The sequence below is a fragment of the Microchirus variegatus genome (assembly GCF_963457635.1).
Source record: "Microchirus variegatus genome assembly, chromosome: 11".
In the NCBI taxonomy this organism is placed as follows: domain Eukaryota; kingdom Metazoa; phylum Chordata; class Actinopteri; order Pleuronectiformes; family Soleidae; genus Microchirus; species Microchirus variegatus.
The window spans coordinates 13,853,112-13,880,847 of NC_139812.1; the positions used below are offsets into that span (position 1 = coordinate 13,853,112).

At 41.2% G+C, this 27,736-nt stretch overlaps 1 protein-coding gene across 1 annotated transcript in view; it reads right to left on the bottom strand.

The window, feature by feature from the left end:
* cdh23 (cadherin-related 23) overlaps nucleotides 1-27,736 on the bottom strand; it is a 149,187-nt gene that overhangs the window by 41,500 nt on the left and 79,951 nt on the right. The window contains exons 10-18 of the mRNA XM_083897799.1: nucleotides 26,323-26,435; nucleotides 24,356-24,544; nucleotides 18,900-19,049; nucleotides 18,107-18,265; nucleotides 7,042-7,106; nucleotides 6,208-6,445; nucleotides 4,615-4,720; nucleotides 4,259-4,386; nucleotides 691-763 (exon numbers count right to left, since the gene is read on the bottom strand). Coding sequence (XP_083753925.1) covers nucleotides 691-763; nucleotides 4,259-4,386; nucleotides 4,615-4,720; nucleotides 6,208-6,445; nucleotides 7,042-7,106; nucleotides 18,107-18,265; nucleotides 18,900-19,049; nucleotides 24,356-24,544; nucleotides 26,323-26,435 — 1,221 coding nt within the window. The remainder of the gene's footprint in view (nucleotides 1-690; nucleotides 764-4,258; nucleotides 4,387-4,614; nucleotides 4,721-6,207; nucleotides 6,446-7,041; nucleotides 7,107-18,106; nucleotides 18,266-18,899; nucleotides 19,050-24,355; nucleotides 24,545-26,322; nucleotides 26,436-27,736) is intronic.

Sequence of the window (27,736 nt, forward strand, 5' to 3'; positions counted from 1 at the left end):
GCTAATTTCTTCACCGCCCCCAACCACAGCTCAACCGATGGAATGACAGTGAGTGGGTTTATGGATTAGTGGATTATCAGTTTGTTTGGCACAGCCCATACTTGGCACAGGCCTGATCAATACACAGGCATGAAGGGGGATGAAAGGCTAGCCAGCGCTGCAGGGCTAGAACTATGTTCGGTCTTGGCCCCTTAGTCTTAGGCCCCAGATTAGAAAAGCTTGACCAAAGCCTCCTCCTTCAAATCAGGCCCGAGACAGAAAAAGGTGCCGAACATCTGTCTGCTGGTGCTCAGGGAGCGAGAGAGAGGGCAGTCAAATATCTCAATTTCCTCTAGCGACTGGACACTAATCTATTGTCTGGAATAAAATGAGCACTCTGAATGCATGCATAAGAATGAAAATAGCAGCTTGTGATTTTGCCCCGAACCGTCCACATTTGGCATTCTTGCTGCAGCATTTATGCAAAAATCACAACACATAAGACATCGGAGGCCAGAGGAGGCAAATGATATAAAAAACATATCATCCCAAGAAAGCAGAGCAATGTATTGAATTGCCTTAAATGTAAGGCAATTTAAATACAAGGAGAACACATGTGCTTCATGACCTTTAAGCTGTTTGGAGTGGTTAAATGCTGTGTTGTTTTTTCCAGATCAGAGAACGTTACTCCAAACATATGGAGAGACTCACCAGCGTTAATGTTCTCGGGGATTTTGACGATGTAGGACTGCTTGCTGAACTCTGGCGGGTTGTCATTTTCATCCTGGAGGACGTATTAACACAAACAACAGCTCTAATCAATGAGATAATATGAAAAATGCAAATTGTGTGTAAAAACACAATAGAACGCTGTCACCGCACATTGGCACTGAAATGAATAGAGACACCGATGAGTTTTAAAAAGTAAAACAGTCGTAGCTGCATCTTTCAGGTCATAGCAAATCAGGCGACTAAAAAATAAATTATCCCCTGAGACTTGTAATTTGACAGAAATGAATTTCTACAGGGTGGAACCGCAGCCATTGTCAAACAGCCTTTGTCGGAGCATTTACATTTTTCCACAGCCTCCCACTCTTTGAGTAAGTCTTCACTTCACACCAACACAACTAGTTGTGTGGCTTCCCCAAGAATCTCCTCGCTGCGGGAGCTGCTGAGAAATGTTAACAGTTAAACAACAGTCACTGGTACCATTATCTGTCTGGGATTCTGGGCTCTGTGTTACACTGGATTGAAGCATTGTGTGTGTGATGCTGCCAGCAACTGATAAACCCCTGTGGTGTGAGTCATGTTACTGTCGAGGACAGAGAGAGGGAAGCAGACACACAGAGAAGAAATACAGAATTGCTAACATCTCTCCCAGGTGGCTTTTGCATTCACGCATAGAGCTCCTCATTGTTTTATACGGTGTTTCTCTCTCATGTAGAATGTGTGCGCTTACTGTCCTCACACACCAAAAAAAATATTCCATCTGGATTCAGCTAATCTACACTGTCATTCTGTCTTTTATGACAAGAAAGTTGTATTTAATGAATGTACATAAGGGGAAATGAGCTCAAGTTGACATGCTGCTCATCATACTTAAACTGGTGTGTTCATAATGTCTTGGCAAATATCAACTTTGGAGCCAAACTTAGGTTGAAAGGCTGTGTACACCCTGGACAGGTCGCCAATATTAACACCTACAGTCAATTCAGAGTGTCCGATTGATCTAATGGGACACTCAGTCGAGGGGAGAACGTGCAAAAGTCCTTGGTCAAACCAGGATCCAAACCTTGCTGTGAGGCAACAATATTAGCCACTTAACCACCACATAACAAAGAAAAACCAACATCTATTCATCTTATACTGCTTTATCCTCCACACGAGGGTCACAGGGGGAGATCTGACATAGGGCGATAGGTGGGGTGCACCTTGGACAGTTCATCAGTCCATCACAGGGACACATATAGAGATAAAAAAAAAAAAAACATTTACTCCCAAACTCACATATGGTCAATTTAGACTAGAGTATCCAATTTACCTAAAATTGGATACTCATGTTTTTGGACTGTAGGATGAAGCCAGAGAAAACCCATGCACACACGAGGAGAACATGCAAACAACATGTAAGAAAGGCCCTTGTTCCGAACAAGGCAAAAGCGCTAAAACTACTATAGAAAAACCAACATAATCTACTTAATTATTTTATATACATATAGTAAAAAAAAATATACAATGTATATGTGAACGAACGTACAGTATATGAGTGTGAAGGCAAGACTGACATGTGTATGTTATCTATACAAACTGTACATTGATAAGTGCAAACAATACTGCAGTATTGCAACAATAACTAGTAGAAGTTGAATGCGCACCATGAACTTGTCAACATAATGTCATATTTTGGAATAATAATTTAGACACATATATTGAGACGCATTATGAAAGTAAAAATATAAAATCAGACTAGCCAAGTGTATGATAACATCATAATCGTGTGCAATAAACAAACAAAAGAGTGACAGAATTTAAAAGAAAGAAAGCCAAGTATTTACATAATCAGGTTGGATGAAAATGTGTAACAGAAACAGCAGTGACATCAGGTAGAATTAGGACCCACAACCCTGTGCATCGCATCTTCTATTTTCAAGTCATTCCCACTGCCTTAAAATAAGAAGTAAAAGTGTCAAAGACAGCTGCATGGTCTGTGATGAAAAATGTAAACAATGCTAAACAACACAGGGCCTCAAAATAATCCAGCTTTGATTAAAAGTAACGAAGATAAAGATGAAGATTCTTTATTTACAGACATCCTTCCACTCCTCCCGAGTCTCAAATATGTGTTACACATCTGAAGGAAACTTCTAATTGAGAGGTGTAATGCTGCCCTCCACAGTTCAAAGTTTTTTTTATTTTGTTTTTTTAAAGAGAGTTTGGGTGTGTCTGCCATAGCAATGAGAGTCATTAAATACTGGTAAACCAATGCAAGCCTGAAGACATAGACGCAATTATTATTTGGGAAGATTTTCAGCTAGGAGGAAAACACTGTCACATAATTGGGCGGATTCAAGTTTTGTTTTTTTTTTTGCCAAAAAAGCAACAACGGTGGGAAAGCAGAAGAGAATCCTTTGTAAAACTACACCACTACACACATTTGTTAACCTTAATTACAGCGTCGACACTGTCGCGACACTGGGTCTGACTCTGAAACTGTATCCAGGAAAACTGATTCATGTCAATGACATTTAACACAAACCGATATCTGCTGGTGAATTTATATCAATGTTATCAAGGACAATGCTGTAATGGACTCCCTTTGAGGGAAAATAAGTGTCTCGTGTGTTCTCTGTAAGGGCATCGCACACAATATTAACTGCGTATCTTTTTTCTTTTTTTTACAGTTAAGCCAGGACTTCTGAATTGTTGTTATATGTACAAATCAAGATATATGTCATGATATAAGAGTAAGGACAGTTTACTAAAGCGTTTGAACAGAAGACAAAAACAGACAATTGTACTTTGCAAGGTCAAGACAGAGATTGGTTTGGTTTTAGATGTTTCTATGTATAAATGTATTAATGTGTGTTTGTGTGTGTGTATTAGGAGCTTTTTTCTGGTATAAACACTGACCTAGTCAGGACCAGTAGACCTCATTGAGATAAAAACCTGGTCCTAATGAGGCAGAACCTAACTTCTGAGGAAGTGGTAAACTTTAGGACTAAGAATTGAATTGTGGGTTAGGATGAGACATTAACCTGTTATAGTTAAAGGTGTCATATGTAAGAATGTGGCCAAAAACGGTTACTACATTCAAATTCAAAATACTGAGGTTTTTTACGTTTCGTTTTCTGACGTAACTGGCAACCCATCGTTGCTCGGCAGCTGAGACTCCACTGACTGCAATGATTGGTAGACAGCGGTAGGTGGCGCCACATGCCAAAAAATGATTTCAAAACATAAACATGATTTGCAGTCTGCAAAATACTTTATTTTAATGCAAATATTCTGGCTGTACTGTTGTTGTTGGTGAGTTCAGTTTGTTATATGAACATTATTCCAGAGTCTATGTGACATATTAAGAGGAATTTATGGCCAGTTGCTTTACATAATGCACCTTTAAGACTTGAATTGTGGTTCGGTTATGGTTAGGATAAGACATTATCTAAAGTTAAGAAAAATACTTTTGTTTGAATGGAAGCCAATGCAGAGTCCTTACAAAGATAGCTGTGTGAACCAATGTGTATGTGTGTGAGTGCTTCTGCTGCAGGCTTGTACTTACAATCACCTCCACTGTAACGGATACAGTGTTGTTGAGGGCTGGTTTTCCACTATCTTTGGCCATTACGGTCAAGTAGATCATCCCTCTGGGAACCTGCTCATAGTCCAGAGGCTTGGTCGCACTGATCACTGGTGGAGGGAAACAGGTGGAGATTGTATGTAGTGTATTTTTTGGCGATGCAAACATCACACCTTATAGTTATGTTTCATGTCAAAAAGCCAACATGAATACAAATGTAAACAACTACTACAACTGTCTAAACATATACAACATCCCTGTCCATAAGATACCTTACTATACTAAAATACCCAACCATATCAAAGACTGTGGCTTCACACTCCTTAAGTTGAGTGTACCTGCGAATCCCTCCACCATAGTGATGCTGAAGCAGTCCAGGAAAACAGAGGCTGAAGTAATGGTGTAAGTCAGCAAGTTGTTGGGAGGAGAATCTTCATCTGTAGCCTGCAGATGGACATAAAGGGATGGGATCATGAAGGACGGAAGTGCCTTTAACAAAATGCCCCTGCGCGGTCCGCAGAGAGACATTCTGAGTGAGTGAGACGAGACAACAGCGCGTGTGACAGGACAGTTGCTGCAGAGAGGTCTTTATATTCATATGTGTGTGTGTTTCCAGAGCATGAGTGTGTGCACGTGTGAATGCAGGAGGGAACCTGGCAGTCAGTGATGACATATATTATCGGACAGATTAAAGCTGATTCTGGCTATTAGTGACGCAATAGTCAATATTGGAAGAACACCAACTGAGCCAAGACAAGCCAAGCAGGCAGAGGACAGATCAAACCATACTTCGCACGGCTAATCCACAGCAACATCAACAACAACAATGACGATGCCCCCTCATTATTCTTGAATTGGCAGGAACTTAAGTCCTCGGGCTGTGAGGAGATTCTACCGGGCTTCTCTGGCAACAACAAAGGCTGGACAGGTTGTCAAAAACACTTACTTATATCTCTCCATTACATGCACATGTCTGCTCTTTGATTTAATGCCAACATTTTGAGTAGGCAATACTTTTCTTTCCCACAACTACAGCTCGGTATTCTCTTCCAGACTGTCTTGTATGAAATAGGAATATCACATTCCAACAGTTTCATATAAGACTGTTTTTTACCACTCAAAGGTGAGAGGAGTTTGGGGCAACAAAGCAAACAGATGAGTGGAAGTGGAAGCAAAAGAGTAAGAAGTGCAGATAACATTTTTTTTTGCTGAACATAAGAACTGTTGTAGGAGGCACAAACCTCCCAGGCCCTGTTTGACAAAAAGAAAGCAAACAGCAGAAAAATAACTATTTGCTCCACATCTCAGAACATCCTCACCCTCGTACGTACATATTTTTGTCATTTTCCTCTTTACTTCTTCTATGCCTGTTTTCCTGAGCAGTGTGTGTATACTCCAAGTGTGTGTGTGTGTGTTTTCAGGGCATATTGCTGACTCAAGAAATTGGGCGCCTGCCTCACCCCCCCCCCCCCGCTCCTCTTGGGCAACATATTAATATCAGCAACGTTTAAGGTTAGCGCAGACTAATCAAACACAGTGAGCCAAGCATGGAGCCCAGTCATCAGCTCCACTCCACTCGCGACATAAACGCAGAGCCACCACAGCGCACTGGGGCAAGTAAAATCACAGCTGTACCCACTGCCACCAGGGACATAAACGTCTTTCTCTCCAGGGCACAATCAAAAGAAACGTCGAGCCATTAGTTACGACTGTGCCCGTCTACTGGTGGCTTTGTGTGGCAGTGAGTGATGGCCAATGCACCAGGGTGACCTGTTCTCTTCTTGGATACAGTGCAAACAAACACATAACCACAAGATTATAGAGAGGCAGCAGCAGAGTAAATAAACTGTATATCACATACTGTATTATAAAAAAGTGCAATAGGGAAAATGCAATATTAATCACGTGCACGTTTTTAAATCACGTCTCACCCTGATTCGTGCCACCGGCTGGACAGTCTGCTCGTTCTCTCTTAGCGAGCCCACATACGCCTCCTTCTGGAAGATCGGTGCGTTGTCATTGACGTCCATGACATTGACACGAATCCGCCCCGTCGTCTCCTCGCCGCCACCGTCCCTCGCCAGCACGGTCAGTGTGAAACGCCGCATCAGCTCGTAGTCCAGACTGGCCCGTAAAGTGACCCAGCCAGTCTCATCGTCCAGTGAAAACCTGGAAGAGAAAACAAAGAAACTTATGAAAGACATAAAAAGTGTGTGTAATCAGCATGTGTTTATTAATCTATGTCTGTTTTTTCATATTTATCGTATCTGGTAATAAGAAATAAATAATTAATTTTATATCCGTTCTTATCATTAGTAAGAATTTGTGTACGTTGTAATGGAACATATTCTGTGTGTTCTCATATTTTTATTAGTAGAAAAACTTGTGACAGATACGTTAAATACAAACATAATGAGACTGATGCTCAGTGATAGTAACAGAGAAACAGCTAGAGCAACAACTATTGTGTTCTTCTGACGGGTAGAGGACAATGAATTAAGATTAGGACAGATTATGCGTATGTGAGTTTTTCTATGTATGCGATTCTGTGTATTTGTGGCCTGAAGACAGCGTAAGTAAGTAAGGAGCTGTGCCAGCTATCGTTGTAGCTCAGCTGTCTCGACTGGCGAGTCCACGTGGCACAAAGACTGCAGTTCAGTCGTTCACAAGAGGCCATATTAATGAAAAATTAATGAGGTTGTATGTTTGTGTGGACTGTGTGAGTGAGCTGAGTATGTGTGTGTGTGTGTGTAACTTTATCTTACTGATCTGGCTCATCACTGAAGTAGTAACGCACAATCCCAAATGTGCCTGCGTCTCCGTCTGTAGCCTGAACAGAAACAAACAAGAAAAAGAGTTCATTTTCAATGATGTTAACCTTAAATTCAGCTTTTGTTGTTCATTAATTCCACTTTTCATCTTGATTTTGTCTTTTGTGTCTCATCAGTTTTTTTGTTTAACCCGTTACATTTTTTTTGATGCTCTTCAAAGATGAATTTGCAAATGTACTTTCATGAGTGGAACAATAAATTCTAAACACTTTATCCAGTCTTTACAAGAGTGTGATTATGTGTTGCTGTCTTGTGAAAAGTGAAGGGGTGGAGGTTCATGCCCTACTGTTAGTTATCACAGGCACAATGTGCCATGTGCTTGGATTTGTGACACGGTTCCCAATTATGATTTTCACAAAGAGAAATTCCTGAATAACACATTGCAGATATGTTATGTTATGTTAAAGTACATTATTTTATGTGAATGACACTTTACTGACATGAAGCAACCAAATGGCTGCATCAAACAATCTGTCCTGACTGATTTTTGCTCAGTTTCATGAATGTCTCACTCCAACAGCTGCCTGAGAGTGTATGGATTTATAATAAAATGTGCGAGCCATGCCTCACTCTATAGAGGTGTTGACAGGATTAAATATGACGGGAAAACACTTTCCTCACCCACATGACCCACCGCTGCCTTAAAAAAGCAACAACCACTGGCATATGTTTAGCAGAAAAAAAGGGGTGTCGGAGAAAATGTCACATAAAGAACGACACGTTCAAGAATCTTTAAGATGTGGCACATTAACGCAGTCGGTCTTTATATAGTCATGTATGCGTATGCGCACACGAGCAGCGATGCGGATATACAGGGTGTTGTGTCAGAGCTGATGGATCGTGCCCAGAGAAGCTATTGTAATAAAGTTTCACTTCAGTGGCTCTGCAGTCAGTTGAAGGGCCAAACTTCAGCGGGTCCGCAGCCTGTTCTGTCAACCACAATGTCGGTCACTGTGATTCACTGATACTCACATACCGACCTTATTATGTGGGGTTATGTGTGTGCAAGTGCAGGGCCTGTATTTTATTTTTAATGCACCACACATTCAAAAATATGCGTGGAAAAATGTGTGTTTTTGCATTTATATTAATATGCATGATGTCATAATATTTGCTCAGTGAGGGTTAACCTCTCCCTTAAGTGTAAATGTGGACATACGTGTGTATTGTGGAATAAAATGTACAAGTCTTCTAAATCAAATGCATTGATGGATGTGTGTGTGTGTGTGTGCAACTGTGAGTGTTAGTGCTCGTCTATGATGCCTCTCACCAGATGGAATGACGGCTGCAGCTATCAATGTTTTTTTTTCTCCCCACCCTTCTAAAAATTACACCATGCTGTTTAGCTCAATCTCGTAATTTCCCTGAGAGCTTCCACCACAACATTCTGGATAGTGAATGAGTGTTTCTTTTTAATGTCCAAATGGCCTTCACTTTGTTGTTAAGCGCACCGAAGCACACCCTGCTCAATGAGCCGACAGTGGGACTCTAAATACTTGTGAGGTGTTTTGGACCTTAGGTTCTTATATTAACCTTTGAGTTTTCATGTCCCGTGTCTGTATTATCTCATCATTTAATGCCACTTAACTGCTTTTTCCTCTCATTTTTTGTTGCTGCACACAAGCCAATTCAACCTCCTCCTCTCCTTCCTCTTTCTCATTTATCTTTTCCCTCCCCCCCGTCATTACCTCAATTTCCTCTCTGCATCCTGAACTCCACCTCCGCTGTTTCCCTGCACTCTCCTCTACATATCTTCATGGCACACTCTTACCCCCTCCTTTGCCTCCCTCTCCCTCTCTCTCCCAGGTGAGTGACAGGCCCATAAGTGCTCCAGTGATAGTGGTGGGGGTGTTAGCGTGACAGCTATCGAAGCAGTGACAGGAGCCACGCTCAGTCTGGGAGCTAATGCTGCCTCTGCTCTATGGCCAAGCCCCTCTCACCGCAACGATAGACAGACGGCCGGAGAGAAAGACAGACATCATTCACCGACCCTGCTCAAACAATCACCATGACAGTGCGGCCCAGTCACTTTTCCAAATGCTTGCCAAAGACTTTCAACTTCATACACAGAAGGCCCACAGCAGATGGATGATAGAAATTGGTCAGGCATCTGCTGTAACTTCACACCATGCGGCTGGATCCTTGACACCAGGGTACGAGTATATTTGCCCCTTGTCACCATGGCAGCTTAAATCTCTCTTGGTTGAACAGTTGGAGGTGATGGAAAAATGTGAGAGTACAGTTTAATGAGGGAAGAAGTGACATGGAAATAAAACTGAATGTGCCTAATAACTTCACTGACAATTACAACAAGTACTTCAACAACAGCAATGACTCACCACATGATTCACAGGGGTTTATAGTTTTCATGCCAAGTAAGCAATGCTCAGTTATTTAAGGACCGTCCAAAATAACTGACAAAAGTCATTTGAAGCTAAAGTAATGCCGCTCAGCAAGATTATACAGGCTGAATTAATGTTTTCCGACTGTTAAGACAATATCGGTAACATCAAGATATATCGACAAAACACAACCAGATCTGCCGATATGAGTCATTTTTCAACACTAGGCTAATATATATGTACATCTGCTGTATGAGTATGACAGTATGGCAGGAAAAAAATATATTTATCTGTATCGGCCCAAGCACTTCCGATATTTCGGCATATCAAATAACAGCAAAAAGTCCAATGCCTTGCATCCCCAATAAAGGCAGTGTGTGACACAGATAATTGTAGGTTACAGGCTGCAGTGGTGAGACTCTCCCTTGTACTGAACAGCACCACTCTGAGGTATCAGAGGTGGTGTTGTGATCAAAATCCAAACTAAGTTGTTAAGAAGTTTCTGCACATAGAGTCAGTGAGCTGCTGATTGCCAATATAAACTCTGCAAACCTTGGGGACCTCAGGCAGTAACTACAAAAGAGAAATTAGTTCTCAGTTGACCAGTTTGGTTAAATGATGTGTTTCTTCCCATCAGAACGGTGAGGCCGGCAGGCAAACACCACTATGTGCCAGTGTGTGTGGTTGTGTGTGTGTGTGTGTGTGTGGTATGTATGGAGGTGTACCAGTGCAGTCACTTGCGTCTGCATGCCTGTTAATGTACGGGAGAACGTGGGCGATGATTGGATGCATGTATTGAGTGTTCTTGAATGAAGCGGTGTGTGTATGTACATTTATATGTTCGCGTGTACACATGATTAGAGATACACTTCAACCTCTTACAGCATAAACCGCTATTATCACACTCGGTTGCGTTCAAGAGGAAAGCTGAAATGAGCTCTTCCTCTCATGGTTGAGAGGAAGACATGGGAAGTGTGTACACGTGTGAAGACTCAGGTTAGGTTGTAGAAGGTACAGGAGCATATTATCAGCCCAGTTATCTTGTGGCCAGCGAGGGGGGGGGGGGGAGGGTGGGGCTGTACTGGCTTTTCTATCTTGAGTGAGCTGGAATTTGAATTGATTGGCTCTTAAAATTGCTTTTTTCTGTAGGAGCTTTAAGAGTCATGGAAAAGGAAACCAATTACTGGCTGTCAAACCCTGCTGTCAAAATAGAGATGACCCCCCCAGTCCAAACACAGACAACCTCCTTCGTCTCAGTGTCTCACACCTAAACACAACGATGAACAATAGATAACACACACATATGCCTACACAGGCGGGTGCACACACACACACAGATGCCCACTTTATGACCATGACTGTTGGCGAGACAACGATGAAGACATGGTTGTCAGGTTATCTTCACCAGCTCCACTCATGTGGCTCTTTTAAAGGCTTTGCCTCCCTTTCTTACATGCCTGTACTGATCAATATGGTGCTATTCAAGTAGGATACAGTATGAACAGTTATATTTAAGCGGGCATTCATGCAAACACTTTGAATATTCTGCAGTAAGTGTGAAAAAGCCACGCTAAAAGTATTCACAAGTGAAACACCGTTTATGTGACACATTATTTGCAGAATATTTAAGCAGGTCATCATCTCGGAAAGAAATGTGTCTTTAGATCAGCAGTGTGGACGTCTGCAGCTCTTTCAGCCACCATGGGAGTCAAATGCAAATTCAGGGAGATTTCCTAAGAGAGTGTGGATATCTTCTTCATATCATACATATACCATAATCAACCACAAACACTTTCACATTTTAACTGTCTATAGTCTTCCTTTGGCCATATGTTGGAATGAGTTTGCCGTGTATGATGTAATGTTTAAAATATCCATTATTCACTGTCCCATTGTTTACCACTGCAGTGGCTCTTTTCACCCTACATCACAGAATACACCGACTTACTGGATGCTCGCTTTTCATAAAAGGCCAATCTGCTCTGACTCGTCAGCCGGCCTAGTCTTTTGTAATTGGTCGGAAGGTTGGAAACATGCGTTGGAAATGTCAGGCTTGTTACCGAGAGGTTTTCACGGTTGGAAAACACCACTGTATGATGCTGCTTCAAACTAGCGAGCAGATAGAACATGTTATGTTACTTGGTAACACACAATAAGATGCAACACAAAATAAAAAGTCAGAAATGCAAATGAGGTATTTCAAGGACTAATTATAGCAGTATTTTGTGGGAGAGGAAGCTTCTTTTTTTTTTTTTTGACCTTTTTAACTTGGCTGACATTTAATTGTATTTTTTTTTATTTTACTTTTTTTTAAACATGATACACTAAAGGGAAAACCTTGAAACCATAATAAAAAAAAAATCCGTAGAGGTTCACAGTGTTACTACATTGGTACATCATGTGTGTAATGATACTGTACTGTAACTGTACACACACACACTGCCACAGTTACCGGTTGTTGTAATTATTCATCTAATCCATAAACTCTTAAGGCGGATTTCCACTGGGAGCGTTACAGCTGCGGCACGGTTTTGCTTCGTCCTCTGCCCGGCATCAAACCCCACCGGGCGCGTTACAGCAGCGCAGTGGTGCCTTGGGCGCCAGCGGTATTCACGGAAGATCACGCGATAATTCTGAACGGACGCGAGTTTGCGAGATCCTGCGATAGACCGTGTGTATAAAGTAAACAACAACAACACAGTTTCTTTCATTCTCCGACGTGGAAGAACTGTTGATCTGGTGTCATGAATGATTTTATGTTTCTCCACTTCAACAATCAGTCTCTCGTTGTACATTATGACTCTCCGCTCTGATTAAATGCCTGTTGACCTGGTAGCACCGGCCATGATGTAATGTTGATGTGAAGTTGTGATAGGCTATATTTTTTATTTTGAAAGGTGGGGGGGGGGGGAGTATTTTACTTTGATTCTGTGTCGGACTTGCTGTCTGGTGCGATCTGCTCTGTTGAGCTTGGCGCGACACAGCAATGGCAATGGCAAAAATAGAACTGCTACCTATCGATAGCGTTGTGGCTGTAACACGCAAGTGGAAATCCACCTTTAGAAATACAAGTGCTAAGTAGAACCATAAAAGGTTCTTCGGCTTGCCCTCGTAGGAGAACCCTTTTTGTTCCAGGTAGAACCTTTTATTAAGTTTCCACCTGGAACCCTTAGTGTTACCAAGAACCCTTTTAAAACCCTTTATTCACGAAAGGGGTTTTAAAGGGTTCTCTGGATCAAAACGTTTCTTACTGGAACCATTAGTGTTACCAAGAACCCTTGAAAAACTATTTCTTCAGGAAAGGGTTTTTCAGAAGCAAATGGTTCCAGGTAGAACCTCAGCCCTTGTAGAGGAACACTTTTGGAACCCTTATTTCTAAGAGTGTAGTAGCCAGTTAACTCTAGTGCCTTACTAACACTATTTCATTGTGTGACATTGTTATTGTGTTGTCTGATCAAGCATTTGTTTTTTTTCAAAATGACAATGTTTTGGTGAACAAGAGAGGTTTACATGCCTAACACAGAAGAAGGTCACAATACCAGCAAAGGTATTCCTGGAAGAAAGAGAAGACTGAATACTCTTTGAAAAGTAGCTTTTTTGTTCTTACAGTGCTGGTCTTCCCTCTCCTATCCGTCAGTCACCTCAGTTTCAGTTTTACGTACACGTATTGCCACGGGACTTGTACAGAGACAGTTTGTATCTCTGATCAATACAACAGAACAAGACTCAGAGCAGAGCAACAGCCCGGAAAAAGAACAGACACTCTGATACTAGTGTTGCGGCTTCTCTGAGATATGTCCAATTACTGATCTCACATCCTGAACAGCTCCTCGACGAACACGCACTAAACTAATGTAAGTGAATTTAGCGATTCTCCTTAATTTTCCACGCAAGTAATGATGCAAAACGTCCAACCACTTCAACAGAGAAGAGATACAACATCCCTTCACTAACTTTGACCAGTGGAGGACTAATCACATCTCTTGCCAGTTCCCCCAGCTGTGACCTAGAGCACCTGCGGGGGTTGATGGGAGCTGTGTGTGTTTTTACTGCGGACACTTTAGCGTAATGGCGATGGCGAATGTACTTTTACGACTGCTTTATTTCTCGAAACCATTAACAAGCAGGTGGGGGTGCTCACAGCGACTGCTGCCCGCCGACAGGATTGAACAACCTGTTTCGATTATCTCTCGACCACCCAGAACAGTAAGCTGGAGAAAGAGTGAGACAGACACAACTTTTTAACAATGTATACTTTTGTGAAAGAGGAGCTAAATAAAGTGGAGTGGATGTTTTTACAACAGAGCTCTGACAGCTTGCAAGACAAAGCCTACTGTTTGTGTGTGTACACAGCCACAATATAATTATTCCAACTACATGTGAAACACTTGAAAAAGAAAACAGCTGTTACTTCTGGAATATGAAGAAGTCTCAGTGTGTGTGAGAGAGCGAGAGAGAGAGCAGGGAGTGGAGAGGAAAGTGGAGTGGGCATAAACTTTAAAAAGTGTGAGGTACCAGTGAAAAGATCTACGTTCAGTTCTAAGGCTTCAGACAGCTTCATTTTTCCAGCAGATAAAGCAACCGTGTGTGAATGTAAATGACCTGATCTGATCTATGATTATGTAATAAGCTAACATGTAAGTAAAACAATGTTTTTACAGTGTGTGTTGGATTGTACAACGGAGTATTAACCTCTTTGAACAGAGCGCAGATGTAACCACCGGCGGCCTTGCAGTCGACCACTACTACTTCCTCATCCAAAAAAAGAGATGCATACTGTATGTTACAGAAGTCTGTGTGATTCTTTCCTCGAAACAAACTCAGTTCCTTGCATAATCTTAATTACGACTTTATTCTCGCAATGTTACGACTTTATTCTCGCAATGTTACGACTTTATTCTCCTACTGTTACGACTTTCGTCTCGTAACGTTACGCCTTCATTCTCGTAACGTTATGCCTTCATTCTCGTAACGTTCCAACTTTATTCTCGTAATGTTACAACTTCAATCTCGTAATGTTACGACTTCATTCTCTAATGTTACGACTTTATTCTCCTACTGTTACGACTTTCGTCTCGTAACATTACGCCTTTATTCTCGTAACATTACGCTTAAATCTCGTAATGTTACGACTTCAATCTCCTGATGGTAAAACTTCATTCTCTAATGTTACGACTTTATTCTCATAACGTTACGACTTTATTCTCATAATATTATGACTTTATTCTCATAATATTATAACTTTATTCTCATAATATTACGACTTTTCCTCTTAATGTTACGACTTTATTCTCATAATGTTTTACGACTTATTCCTCATAACATTATGACTTTTTCTCATAATATTACCACTTTTTTAATATTATGTGTTTATTCTCATAATATTACAAGTTTATTCTCAAAAATTGTTATATTCTCTTCTTTCAGCCCTAATACAGCGACGTATGTTTAGTTATTTCACTAAAAACACAGTTTTTGCCACTTAACCCCTGCATTTGGATAGACTGGTGTTGCTGTTTTACATACTTTTTAATCCATGAACCAACCAATAAACCACACAACTTGCATGTCTCGATAAAGCTAATAGTTCAGACTTAAGTCTCAGCTGCCGCCTGTTTGTCCTCTGCCCGGTACAGCCATTAACATTCCATATCGCAATGTCAAAACACTCCTGATAAGTGCCGCATTATTAGCAGTGATTGTGTGTGAGCTACAAATAGCAGGAGCAAGCTGGGCCTCACCGCTTTTATAACAATAATGAATTATAATAGCTTTTGTGACTATTACCCCCGTCTTAACAGTGGTGGAAGTAAAACATCACCCCCTCTGTAATTTATAGCTTTCTGCTGTAAACATTTATCATTGTGCCTCAGCCCTCAAACATACAGCATCTGCACTGAGCCCATAAAACACACAGCATGGCACGAGCAGGGCACCCAGACCCTAACCCAACATCAGTGTTAAATCATACATTTTATGAAAGTGGAAAAGTATGCGCGAGTAAATTGCTGTTCTACTAAACGTACAGGCATCCTAGACATGCATATACCCCAATGTAGAGGCTGATGGAAGTAAGAGCCAAGAGAGTTTAATCCAAGCAGAAACAGACAGAAAACACATTGAGTGAATCAATGCAACACCTGAAAACCATTAGAAATCTAATGGTAAAACAGAGAAAGTGGGGGGGGGGGGACAACAATAACCAAGGGCATGCAATAAATAAGAAATGAAAGAAGACAAATTTTCTGAAACGCAAAGAGAGAAAATAAGAGTGATTCCACTGATACGTGCAGCTGCTGGTGTCTAAAGTCTCCGGGGTACAGAAGAGACAGAAAGAGAGAGTTGGAGAGAAAAGGACCCAGACAAAAGAGTAAATCACAATAAATATTTATAATGATAAGTAATGCTGTGGACCATAAATATTAAACAGCCACTGCCTGTGTGTCTAGCTCTGTGTGTGTGTGAGTGTGTGTGTACGTATATGTTAAGCATTGTCTACAGGGACACAGGAGTGGGCACTGAGTAATGCATTGACTAACATTGTACATAAGCTCTGATCAGATCAGCGGCGAATATTAACCCAAACAAAGAATTTCAATCGCATTATCAGATTGCTTGTTTGGCACCTTTTTAAAAAAGGACCAGGAACAAACATGATGAATCATTTCAGTTCATTCCATCCTTGGCCATCCTTGGATTCTTATATAATTATTGTGAAACCTGTTTTCAGAAATGTGTTTTTTTTTGTGTGTGAAGCCAGTTAATGGAATTGCATCACAAACTTGAGCTTTAGAGGCGCAGGAGTATTTTTGCAGTGAAATGAGTAGTCCTCCCTTTTTTGCACTTAAGTATAATCTGGCCACCGTCTGTTTCACCTCGCAGCCACTAGACAGAGAGCAACGAGAGGCTTGACTCAGCCTAACAATCTCCTTATATTGTGCTGTTCTGACTTGTTCACTGCACTTAAGACACGCAGACAGTGTGAACCTGCAACAGTTAGACAGACACATGGAGTATAGACAAATTAGAATGTGCCATACACTTAAAACCCAAGGAGATATATTATAAAGTGCAGAATAAAACGTGCTTGAGGAAAGTAGAAATTCTAAAAGTCTTGTAATAGCAACAAGAATTCTTCGGGGGGGAGTAGACTTCAACTCAACATTCTTTTCGGCAATATTTAAATGACAACTTATTCCTAACAATGAGACAATTGACAGGTTACTTGGTGCAGACTCACAGGGAGTGCGTTGGAAAGTTTTATAAAATCAAATGTAGTTATGTAGGTACTCGTGAAATTCATTTGAAGAAATGTGACGTAATACTGTATTTATGAGGGAAAGCAGAGAATGATGTGAAGCAGAGAACAGGCCGTCTGGTGGGTTTCAACGTTCAAACAATGCACACACACACTCTACCCGCTCTAAAATCAAATTGCTCATCAGCCACGCAAACAAGAGTGAAGCGGCCGTGCGGCTCGTTTGATCAGACTGAGGCATACAAATAAACAATATCGGATTTTGTCGTCGGATTACAAATGATGTAACCTCCTGTCTAAATTACTAATGAACTAAATTATGATGGAACCACAGAGGCAAACATGACTGTGCAAACACATTAACAACGCAAACACACATACGCGATATAGTCCTAATCATGTGGGATAACAAAATGGATAAAAAGCCAACGTTGATCAGTGACATTGTCTTTCAGCCTCATGTTTAACTTGCAGGAGGTAAGCGACATTGTTGTCTATCTGAGTAATGGTGACATCTGATCTGGTTAGTCTTATGTGTGTATTCTGTTTAGCGGCTTGTGTAAACGTGTGACAATATTGAAGTGCTCCGATCTAACAGTGTATAATATACAAGTGCTGCCATCCATGCCAGAGGAGTTCTCATCAAGAGGTCGTCGTCACTTCTCATCCTATTTACAACCCATCCACACTCAAAAGCGAGCAATCAGGATTCCATGGCAGGCCGCACGCTCTGGCACGAGGCCAACATCAGCCAGGTCTTATCGGGTATTAGACTGCCCTGCAATCTCCATTTCATGAACACCCAGTATACAATAAACACTATTGATTTTCACATTGCGCTTTTCTGCACTTGAATCTAGTAGAATGTGAGCGTTCTGCCACAAGAATTGTAATGAATAATAATTCAGTTTTGTGGGGAACTGTTTAGAGAATCTTTTCCGATCCAGCTAAAGCCGCGGCTGCTGGTCAGGTAAGTGACTTAGACTAAAAAACACAGCTGAATGGTGGAGCATTAGAGCTTGCAAATTGGCACGAAAGTGCATGAAACGTATACCCAATAATGGTGAACCAGATTATACTGTGTTTGTGCTTTAATCTGAAGCAGCTTCGCTCGAGTCGCAATAAATCACAAATCATTTATGGTCAAATCTCAGGGGGAGAACTGGGTCACATGAAGCAAACACACACACACACACACACACACACACACACACCTAGATTTCATTCCCTATAAAACAACTCCCATAAAGGTTACTAGTGCTAGTCAGGTTTTATTGTAATCTCTCTGGATTCTAGTTTAACTCCTCTTCAGGGATAAATCACAAGAAACTACCCTTTGAGCCATTTATCACATTCTCTGCTCTGTAAACAAGCCACCGTGATTTTCAGTGATACTCACAAGGATGCGTATCAGCGAGGTACCAGGGGGTGTGTTTTCAGGAAGGCTGATGTTGTACAGCGGTTTGCTGAAGATGGGCCGGTTGTCGTTCTCATTGATGAGCTCAATAAAGACACGGGCAAATCCCACATGGTCGGACATGGACTCATTGGCATAGAGCTGAGTGGAGACAAGTAGGATATATGGAGTACTTGACTTGATTTTCATTGCACATGTTACACTTCAGCTCAAGAAACAGCATGCATTAAATATTAGTTTATTTATTCACAACAGTTCATTTTACTCTCTTTTTTTTAATTGCAGCATAGACATCAAAGATAAAGTAAGTTTAGGATTTGAAAAATCTTGGACTGATCATGGCATCCTTTACTCGGGGGTAAACTGAGGTGACAAAACATCATCAATCTAAGCGAGATAATGAAGCTTCATTTAGGCTTTGTTGCTTAAACATCAGAACCGGGTACACAGATGATTCAAGGGCAGTCTCACAGTAGGGCAACACGACTCCAGCAGCTCAATTGTTCGCTCATACTGTATCTTTACAAACATTATTTGTTAGGCATTTACAGTTAATAAAAAAAAAATACATGCTTCATCCGACCGCCTCATAAATATTAACCAATAAGCTGTGGGCTGTGGAGGAGAGCTGCTGTCCTTCCTGAACCATGTCTATTTTGATTTCTCGCAATTATTCTCACACATCTCGTGATGATGAGTCCATCCCAGCGCTAATTGTCATGTAAATGTTCACATTCACGCCGTACGAGAACTAATAACAAAATGTAAAACTCACAGAGAAGCTGAAGCGGCGGATACGTTCAAAGTCCAGCGGCACGGCCACCCTCATCCTGATGTCGGCACGCCCCTGTACTGCTGTGGGGGAGATGGTGAAGTATTCTGAATTGTTTCCCGTCAGAAACACCTGGAACATGCTGTTCACCCCCTGTCGCAAGAGGGATAAGAAAAACAGGGGTTAGTGAGAGAGAACAGGCAGATATATAAACTAACAGTGGTGGGGAAAAAAATGGTACAGAATATCCAATGAATTGTGAGGATTCATTTTAAGACCAAACTTATGATTCATGATAATACTAAGGTGCAGAGACTGTGAAAATACACAGAAGTCAGAACCGACGCCTGTCCCGATTTGCACCAGGAACTCCATTGACTCTTATCAGTTATGAGCAAGACGTTTTGATTGTATCACTGCATCTTTTCGCAAGATTTCATCTATCCTTCAATCCACTTGCTCTGTTGCCTTTCCCTTGTCAATATGTAGTTCAGAATATTTCCAAGGCCAGAGCATTTTAGAATTAGAATCAGTTTTATTTGCACACACACCAATTAGAGATTAGTGAATTTCACCTCTGCAATTAACCAATAATTTTTGTACTGTGTACCGGAGCAGTGGGCAGCACGTATCTGCACCAGGAGAGCAATGGGGGTCCAGTGCCTTGCTCAGGGGCACCACAGGCATTGACCAAGTTTCGAACCAGCAACCCTCCAGAGACAAGCCCTTCCCTTCCACTCGTCCTACCCATTACATTACAAATGACCTGGGGGCCAATGTGCATCTATTGTGGTCAAGAGGGGACCATCCTAGAGAACAAAAAGTGGGGGAAAAAAACCCAACTGTCTACAATATTACATCATGATATCACATGTCTAACCCAATTAATAATACTATTTATGATGCAAAATTAATGTATTAATATCAAACACAGACATTGATTTGAAATTACATAAATAATAGTGTGGACAACTGTAATTAAAATTCGTACCAGGAGCCCTTTTCGGCCACTGCCATTCGTGGCTCTGGCCCTAACATGTGTATTTACAGTATATATGTAATTGAATGTTGTAAATGATATATTTAATAATGGGATAATTATGACCAAATGCCTTATTATTACTGTTATAATAAACATTGCTAGCAAACATATATTATATTATATCACCTCACTGACAGCTGTGCCTCAGTTACACAGCTACAAGACGGTGAGGTCGTGGGCCATGTTTTCATTGTAACACGATATTAAGAGGGGGGCCGCATGTAATCCAGTGGAGGGCCGTATGTGGTCCCCAGGCCACCAGTTTGAGACCCCTGCATTAAAGTAACATCACAAAGGGGCACTAAATCGTTCTGAGTGATATGCAAATAATGCATCATGCCATCATACATGTAGTTATCCTCTATTTTGATAGTGTGTATGATAATCTGTCTGTGAAAGGGTCTTAATTGTAGCAAGGATGCTAGACCTCAAAGAAATTGCAGGCTTCACTGCACATTTTGACCTGGACAGCTGCACTTTGCAGGAAAAGCAAGGGGGAAACAAGGCAGCAAGCACAACTGTCAGAATGTGAAATAAAACGGTTATGACAGGGTTAGACAGCGACACAGGCGTGAGTACTAAATTACAGCCTCATCTCATCTCATTTGAATCCTTTATCGCCAACACGGAAACCCTACACTGCACTGTCACAATATGAAAATTGGCATCTGTGTACAACATGAAATAAATACCCATGAGCTGCCTAGTGGTGCTGTATGTCCAGCTGGAATTGTTACCTACTCCAGCCAGTGAGGAGGCTTTTAACCATATGCTAGTTTAATCATCATATCGTGTGATGATTAAAGTAAAGGGAGTAAAAGACACTGATGGAATTCCAAATGACAGCCACGACCATCTTCCTTAATTCAGATTTCAAATCCTCATCTTACAGTTATTCCTCTTTCTCAGATAAATCCAAAATATCAAATGCATGATGAGCAAATATAACTCAAGAGAGGGTCAAAATGGAAAAAGCCTGTGGCTGTCTTGAGCAGAGAAAACAGCTCTAGATCCCTCCTGCTTTCATATATAGAGCTGTGGGACAGCCAATCATCAGCTATTGTAGCAGACAGAGGAAGACGGGTGGCGCGTTGATTGGCATTAGGCCGGTGGTTGAAATAGCCCCCTTGTTTTTGTTTTCATTTCTGGGAGAACCATTGTGGCTGATGACTCCTATTTAAAAGACCATCCAATATGCAGGGATGTCACCTCAAACTGCCCATAAATGTAATTGCCTGTCCATTTGCTCCTGCCTTTAGAAGCCCCCAATAAAAGCAGCCTGTCAGATGCAACTGCCACAAAGTTTAGTGACAAGTTCCAGCAGCAAAAGTTTTAAAGATGCTAGTCGAGCAGAAGGGAATATGAAGGCGGTGACAGAGAGAGAGAGAGAGAGAGAGAGAGAGAGAGGGAGAGAGAGAGAGAGAGAGAGAGAGAGAGGGGAGAGAGAGAGTTAACTACCACTTCTGTCATAGTCTTAAAAAAAATGAAATGTCTGTCTCCCTGTAATCCTTCACGGCAGAAAAAAAGTGAGATTACAGTACAGGTGTGGCAGAGTGTAAATGAGTGTGAGTGCTGGCACAGGACCAAAACAGCAATACAAAAAAGGCCTTGTGGATTTTACTCCTTGTCATAGATGTATACTGTATACTCGTCTTACAATGCAAACCTGTAGCACACAACTTGAGAACAAGTTGTGTGCAGAACATTCTTATGGATAATAAAAATGCATTTTTCTTCTGTTGGATAAATGTAAAATAAACTGCGGTCCCTAAAGATTCTGAAGGAGTCAGGTGCTAACATATACACAGGGACCTCTTATCACATGCAGGGTGTCTGAGTTGTCAACCCCCTTGCACAGTTCTTCCTTCTCTGCCTGCAACAAACCACCCCTAGAATTAATAAACAGGCCTGGCTGGTAAATACTCTTGCTATCACTTCTTGAAGTGCTTTCTTTTTCTTCTTTCTGCTTCATCCTGCACTACCAATTATTCAGGCCTCTGGTTCTGCTGTTCAGAATTTTTGGAGTCTCTCCTCCGTCTCTTTTTTCCTCTCCACCTTTTTCTCTATCCACTTGACTTGCAGTTATCTGTCAAATTCCACCCTGACAGCCACTGTGGCTAAATCAATCAGAGTTGACTAGCTTTCGTCTTATCTGCACCAGTGGTGATTGATTTTCCTCGTTAGGTATAATTTGATGCTCTATCCCATCTCTTCCAGAGCAAATTAAATTGTAGTTGAGTCCAATATGGTGCTGTGAGCAGGCATGTGCAAATACGAGAGAAGGAGCGAGAATGTGGGAGAGCGAGAGAGAGGATGGCAGAGTAAGCGTAAAGTGAAAAAAAAAAGTATTTGAGTTCTGTGTGTGTGACATGTGTCACCACATTAGGTTGACAGATCCAGCTAATGGGAAGTGGCAGACACACTAAAGCATATTGTTGACGATCTGACTGTCCACACCAACACACACAAGCTCTGTCTCAATCCAGGGGCTGGATACCTCCTGAAAAATAAGATATAATTGTGATATCATTTCTCAGAAATGTCACCTCATTCTTCACATTACGTAAACTGGGTTTATATTTGTGGATTAAAGGGAATTAAGAATCTTAACCAGGTTTACTTGACCTGGTCAAACCTGTGCTTGTTCTACTGCTTCATGTCAAAAATGATCTGCATAACTGACATCGGAATAATTGACAGTGATAGAGTTGACTGCCTTACTTGAATAGTTGATTTACTTCTATGATATTGTTGTTAAACTACTGTTTTAGAAATAGTATTTTATTTCTGTGTAAAAATGATCTGTTGTTGATCTAACTTTTAAGGGAAATGATGTGACCATCACACACCAGTGTCTGGGTTGATGCATCTCTATTTTCTCCAGTATTACATGAAACTAATAAAAAAAAATGACTAAGTAAGTCTACAACTATGTTGAAAATTGAAATTATTTTACATCTGATTATGTTTAAAGATGTTTTGGCTGATTAGGTCTTGAAACAGCAGTTAGGCTTCAAGGAGCAGAAGAACTGTGATTCAGGACTTTGAACTGTGGAGGGCAGCATTTAACCTCTCGTGTACAGCCTGCCAGGATTTATTAGGAGAAGAAGAAGAAAGGAAAGTCGTGAGTTGTGTGGGCTAGACCGTCTCATTTCTCCCCCTCGCTGGGATCCAGTCCGTGGATTGACGGGGGTTCTTTGTGACTGTTGCATTTGTAAATCCACAGATAAAAACACATCATCTAACACCATTTTCATGTAGCTGTCTGACCTGACTTTGTTGCAAGATCAAATCGTGAGTGATGTAGGTGTTGTGTGACACCCAACCATTAGTGTCTGAACCTCCTTATTCATCCATCCATCCATCCATTTATTTTCTACCACTTTATCCTTCACAGGGGCGTTGTGGGGGGCAGGGTGCTGGAGCCAAACCCAGCCGATACAGGGCAAAACGCTGGGTACATCCTGGACAAATTGCCAGTCCACTGCAGGGACCCTCCTCATTCATCATCAGCAAAAATAAACAACAATAGTTCTGATTGTACAACAGTTTAAATGTTGAGTAAATAACAGCTACAGAATAAATTGTTTTGTTCTTTTTTAGTTCAGAATTAAAATCAGTAGTCCGTCCCTTACACAAAGCTTGTTTTTGGTTTGGTTCAATTGTTAGGGTTCACGACTATGCCATTTAATTCCACAGACTGAACAATTGAATACACACAGTTGTACTCTATAAGTCAGACGGCATTAAATACATAAAAGAGGAGGGTCCTGATGCATTTACACTATCAGTCAAAAGGTTTGGGTTTCACCTATATAATTTTTTCCATTAAAATTCACACTTTTATTCATCAAATGAGTTGCAAAATGAATAGAAATACAGTCAAGACATTGTCAAGATTCAAAATAATGATTTTTATTCCAAATAATAATTTTGCCCTTCAAACTTTGCTTTCGTCAAAGAACCAGCCAAACTGTTCTCAGCTGTGCTAACATCATTGAACAAGGGTTTTCAAATCATCCAATAGCCTTCTAACGCGATTAGCAAACACAATGTACCATTAGAACACTGGAGCGATGCTTGCTGGAAATGGGCCTCTATACACCTATGTACATATTCCATTAAAAACCAGACGTTTGCAGCTAGAATAGTCATTTACCACATTAACAATGTATAGAGTGTATTTCTGATTTATTTAATGTTCATTGAAAAAAATAGATTTTCCTTAAAAAATAAGGACATTTCTAAGTGACCCCAAACTTTTGACCGGTAGTGTAGTACTGTAGTACAGTCTAAAACTACTGTATATCTAAACTGTCGGTTTGACCAAATCCCACATCAGCACCTTAAGTTTGGCACATCTTTATTACCAATCAGATGACGCCAAGGCTGCATAGACAACACATGATTGACTCACCTCATCTTTGTCTTCAGCCTGGATGAAGAGCGGCAGAGCGAAGCCCACCTGGGCGAGCTCAGTGATCCGCACCCTATACTCAGTGCTGTTGAACTTTGGAGCATTGTCATTCTTGTCAATTAGCAGAATGGTGAAGGTGGTCATCACTGTGGCCTCTGATGGACTGCGGTCGTCTTTTAACTCTGTGGCCTTATTGTGGAAACAAATGGGCGTCGAGGGAGGAAGAGAAAAGGGGAGAGAGAGAGATACATGAGATTCATTTCATTGCACTGAAAATGTCATTTTGGATGGAGGCGGTCAGCAAGCAATCTCGGTCAGGTATTTACAGCTGTTCATTTATTGGATCAATAGGTGGACAGACGGACTCAAAGCAATCATAGAAATAGGCTCAAAGTGGCGTCAAAAGAGGGCCAGCAAACGTACATCCACACACACACACACACACACACACACACACACACACACACACACGGACACACAATGAGATTTAGGAGAAAGCCCAATTGAGAAGATGCAATTACACACTCTCTGTTTCTGGTGAGCTCAGAGTCAAAGATGTGAGGATTCTGAAAGACATGACAGAACCAAAAAATGGAAGGGGAAGGTAGGAATGGGCAGGTGGGGTCCCGTTTATTGATAGAGTGGTGTCACAAACAATAAGAGAGGGGGCAGGTATGACTTGCCTCCGCCTGGGTAATCAAGGGAGTTTAGCCTCTGCTGTCTCAATGCCACTGAATCATTTGACCACGACCTCATATGCTCAGCACTATCTAAGCTGCCTGAAGTTGAGAAATTAGTTGTATTACTATGGCACACCACAATCAATAGTAGCACTACCTAAGAAAGCACAAGTAAAGAGAGGCAGGGAAAATATAGAGGGAGAAAAATCCATATCTTATAAATACATTTTTGGGCGACATTTTCTCGTTTTCAGCACTTTCCCTTATTCTACTTTTCTTCTTTGTAATTATTGATTTCAATTAGGAAGATAGAGTGAGTCTGGGATTGTTAGCCAGAATCTCTCTTGTATTAACATTAAGAGTCAGCTCAGCTGTATCTCAGCAGTCCTTTCATAAAAATGTCATGCGACCTGCTTTTTATTAACAATAATTGCAGCTAAATGAGGGAAAACACGCACGTGGATGTGAGGCCATTAACTGGCCATTTATTGTCCAGAACAGGTGCAAACCAATTCTCATTCAAAATCCACAATAAAAGACTGAGGAAAAAAAACAACATGAATTTGATTTGAAATCCTTCCACTCTCATTAGCCCTCGGAAGATCATTTCAGACAATCTCTCACACCTGGGGATAACCACTTGGTGAACAAGAAAAAAAAATGTCATCAAAAGGAGAGTGGCAGAGTGGACAAAGCGAGAAGGCTGTGGGTGGGGGAGGGATTGAGGGGTGAGAGGGCATGGCTGACATGCTAAAAAGCCAAGTGAGATAGACTGCAGGCTCAGTGGAGGGACAGGGGGATTCAGACACTTCACCTGATCCAAAGAGGAAAAAAAGGAAGAAAGAGAGGAGAGAACAAAGGAACACTAAGCAATGAGGAGCACTGTAAATCCTATTCCTTTATCTTGTCCTCCCCTGCCCCTTCTGTCCTCCCTCGCTGCTGACTGAACTCAAGCCTCAGAAGGAAACATCGTCACAGAGTAACCACATTTGTGTCAGAGTCTACAGACATGCAAATCTTCTATCTTGTGCCAAGTCAGTGTTGTACTGACCTTACAATCTCACCTAATCGGAACGGTCAAAATATGTATCGTACAAGCAAAGGCGATGTATTGCATTTAGCAGGTCTTTTGAGGCGATCAAAAACCAGACAGTGCATTGATTTAATACTCTATCATATCAAAGCTCTCTCTTGATCCACTGATGAAAAAGATTTTCGATCGCTTGTCTGGGTTTGCGACTGTCTCTGTCCCCCGACTCCTTAACCGCTTCCCATTCAGCAGCTCACCTTGACAGTGATAGTGAATCCTGCTGAGTAGAGTGGGTTTTCTCTGTCCACCTGGCCATTCACTGTCAGAGACCCGCTGATGTAGTCCAGGGCAAAAACGCTGTTGGTGTTCCCTGGATGGATAGATGGGGAAGAAAAAAAAGACAAGAGATAAGAAAGTCAGAGGGACAAAGAAAACTGGCGTTGTGGATAATTCAGCATAACCCCCAGCATGCAGCATGGTTCCACTGGAAAGGCGAGAGATGGATAAGCATAGTGTATCTCTCCATTTCATGCAATATGGATACAGCTTTTGCTGTGCCGTGTTTTGTCTCTTGCTACCTGCCAAAGGCTGAACCAACAACTTCAACCAGTACACACTCTCCTGCTGCCACTGCTTCTGCCCCTTCACTTCTTCACTGGATGTTAATGTCACCATCTGCTCACATGTTGTATTCATGTTTAAGAGTTTAGTTTCAATTTAGCTGTTGTTAATATTCTCAGCGTTTAAGATGAGGGTCTCAAACGCTGACCTGGGGGCCAATGCGCACCTATTGTGGTCGAGAGGGGGGGGCGACAGTTACGGAGTAAGTGACATGAGAAATCTCGAGTTAACCAAAAAATATGAAAAAAACTAAAAATCACAAACCAAAAAATTATGAAAAAAAAAAAAAATCAACATTTTGTTTTCCATATTCTTTCTGGAAACTCGAGAGTAAAAAAAAAAATATATATATATTTTTTTGAAAGTATTCTGATTCTGATTCTGATTCTGATTAAGAGTACAGGGTGAAATTTCCGATCACCTTATGGTTTATGAATGGACGACAATTTTTCAATATGTCAATTTCAAATCATGGATTACTTTTAACTTAAAATAAGAAGAATGATTTAATTCCTTTGAATTTTGGTTGAAAAAAAACCCAGCCACAATAAGACAATAAAGTGTCTATATAAGACAATAAGATTCAGAGACTGATCATGCGAGCGAACCACACATTTCTCCTGCACCACATCGCTTCAGACCGGCTGATGAAGTGCATTAACTTTGCTGTCGTCTGTGTACTTTTTCAAAGATGAGCATTTCGAATTATGAACGCCGCACTGTTCTCATTAACAAGTTCAAGTGTGTCTAGTGTTCCATATTCAATTCAATTATGGAGGTTAAAATATTAGACTGAGACCCACTTGAGTCGTCCCCTCATATACATTTCTTAATCCCTCTTTTCCTTTTTCAAATTACTGTCCTAATTGTTAACTTTCTCAACTCCCTTGCACTCTTCTCTGACACGCTGTCTGTCTCTCTTTTGGGCATCATGTGGCTGCTGCTGCGTGCCAATTACACCCAGCAGATGGAGACAACAAACGAATAGGCAACCAACTGCCATTTTCATTCTATTCTTTGCATCTGTCACATGTGTTGCACGAGACCCCA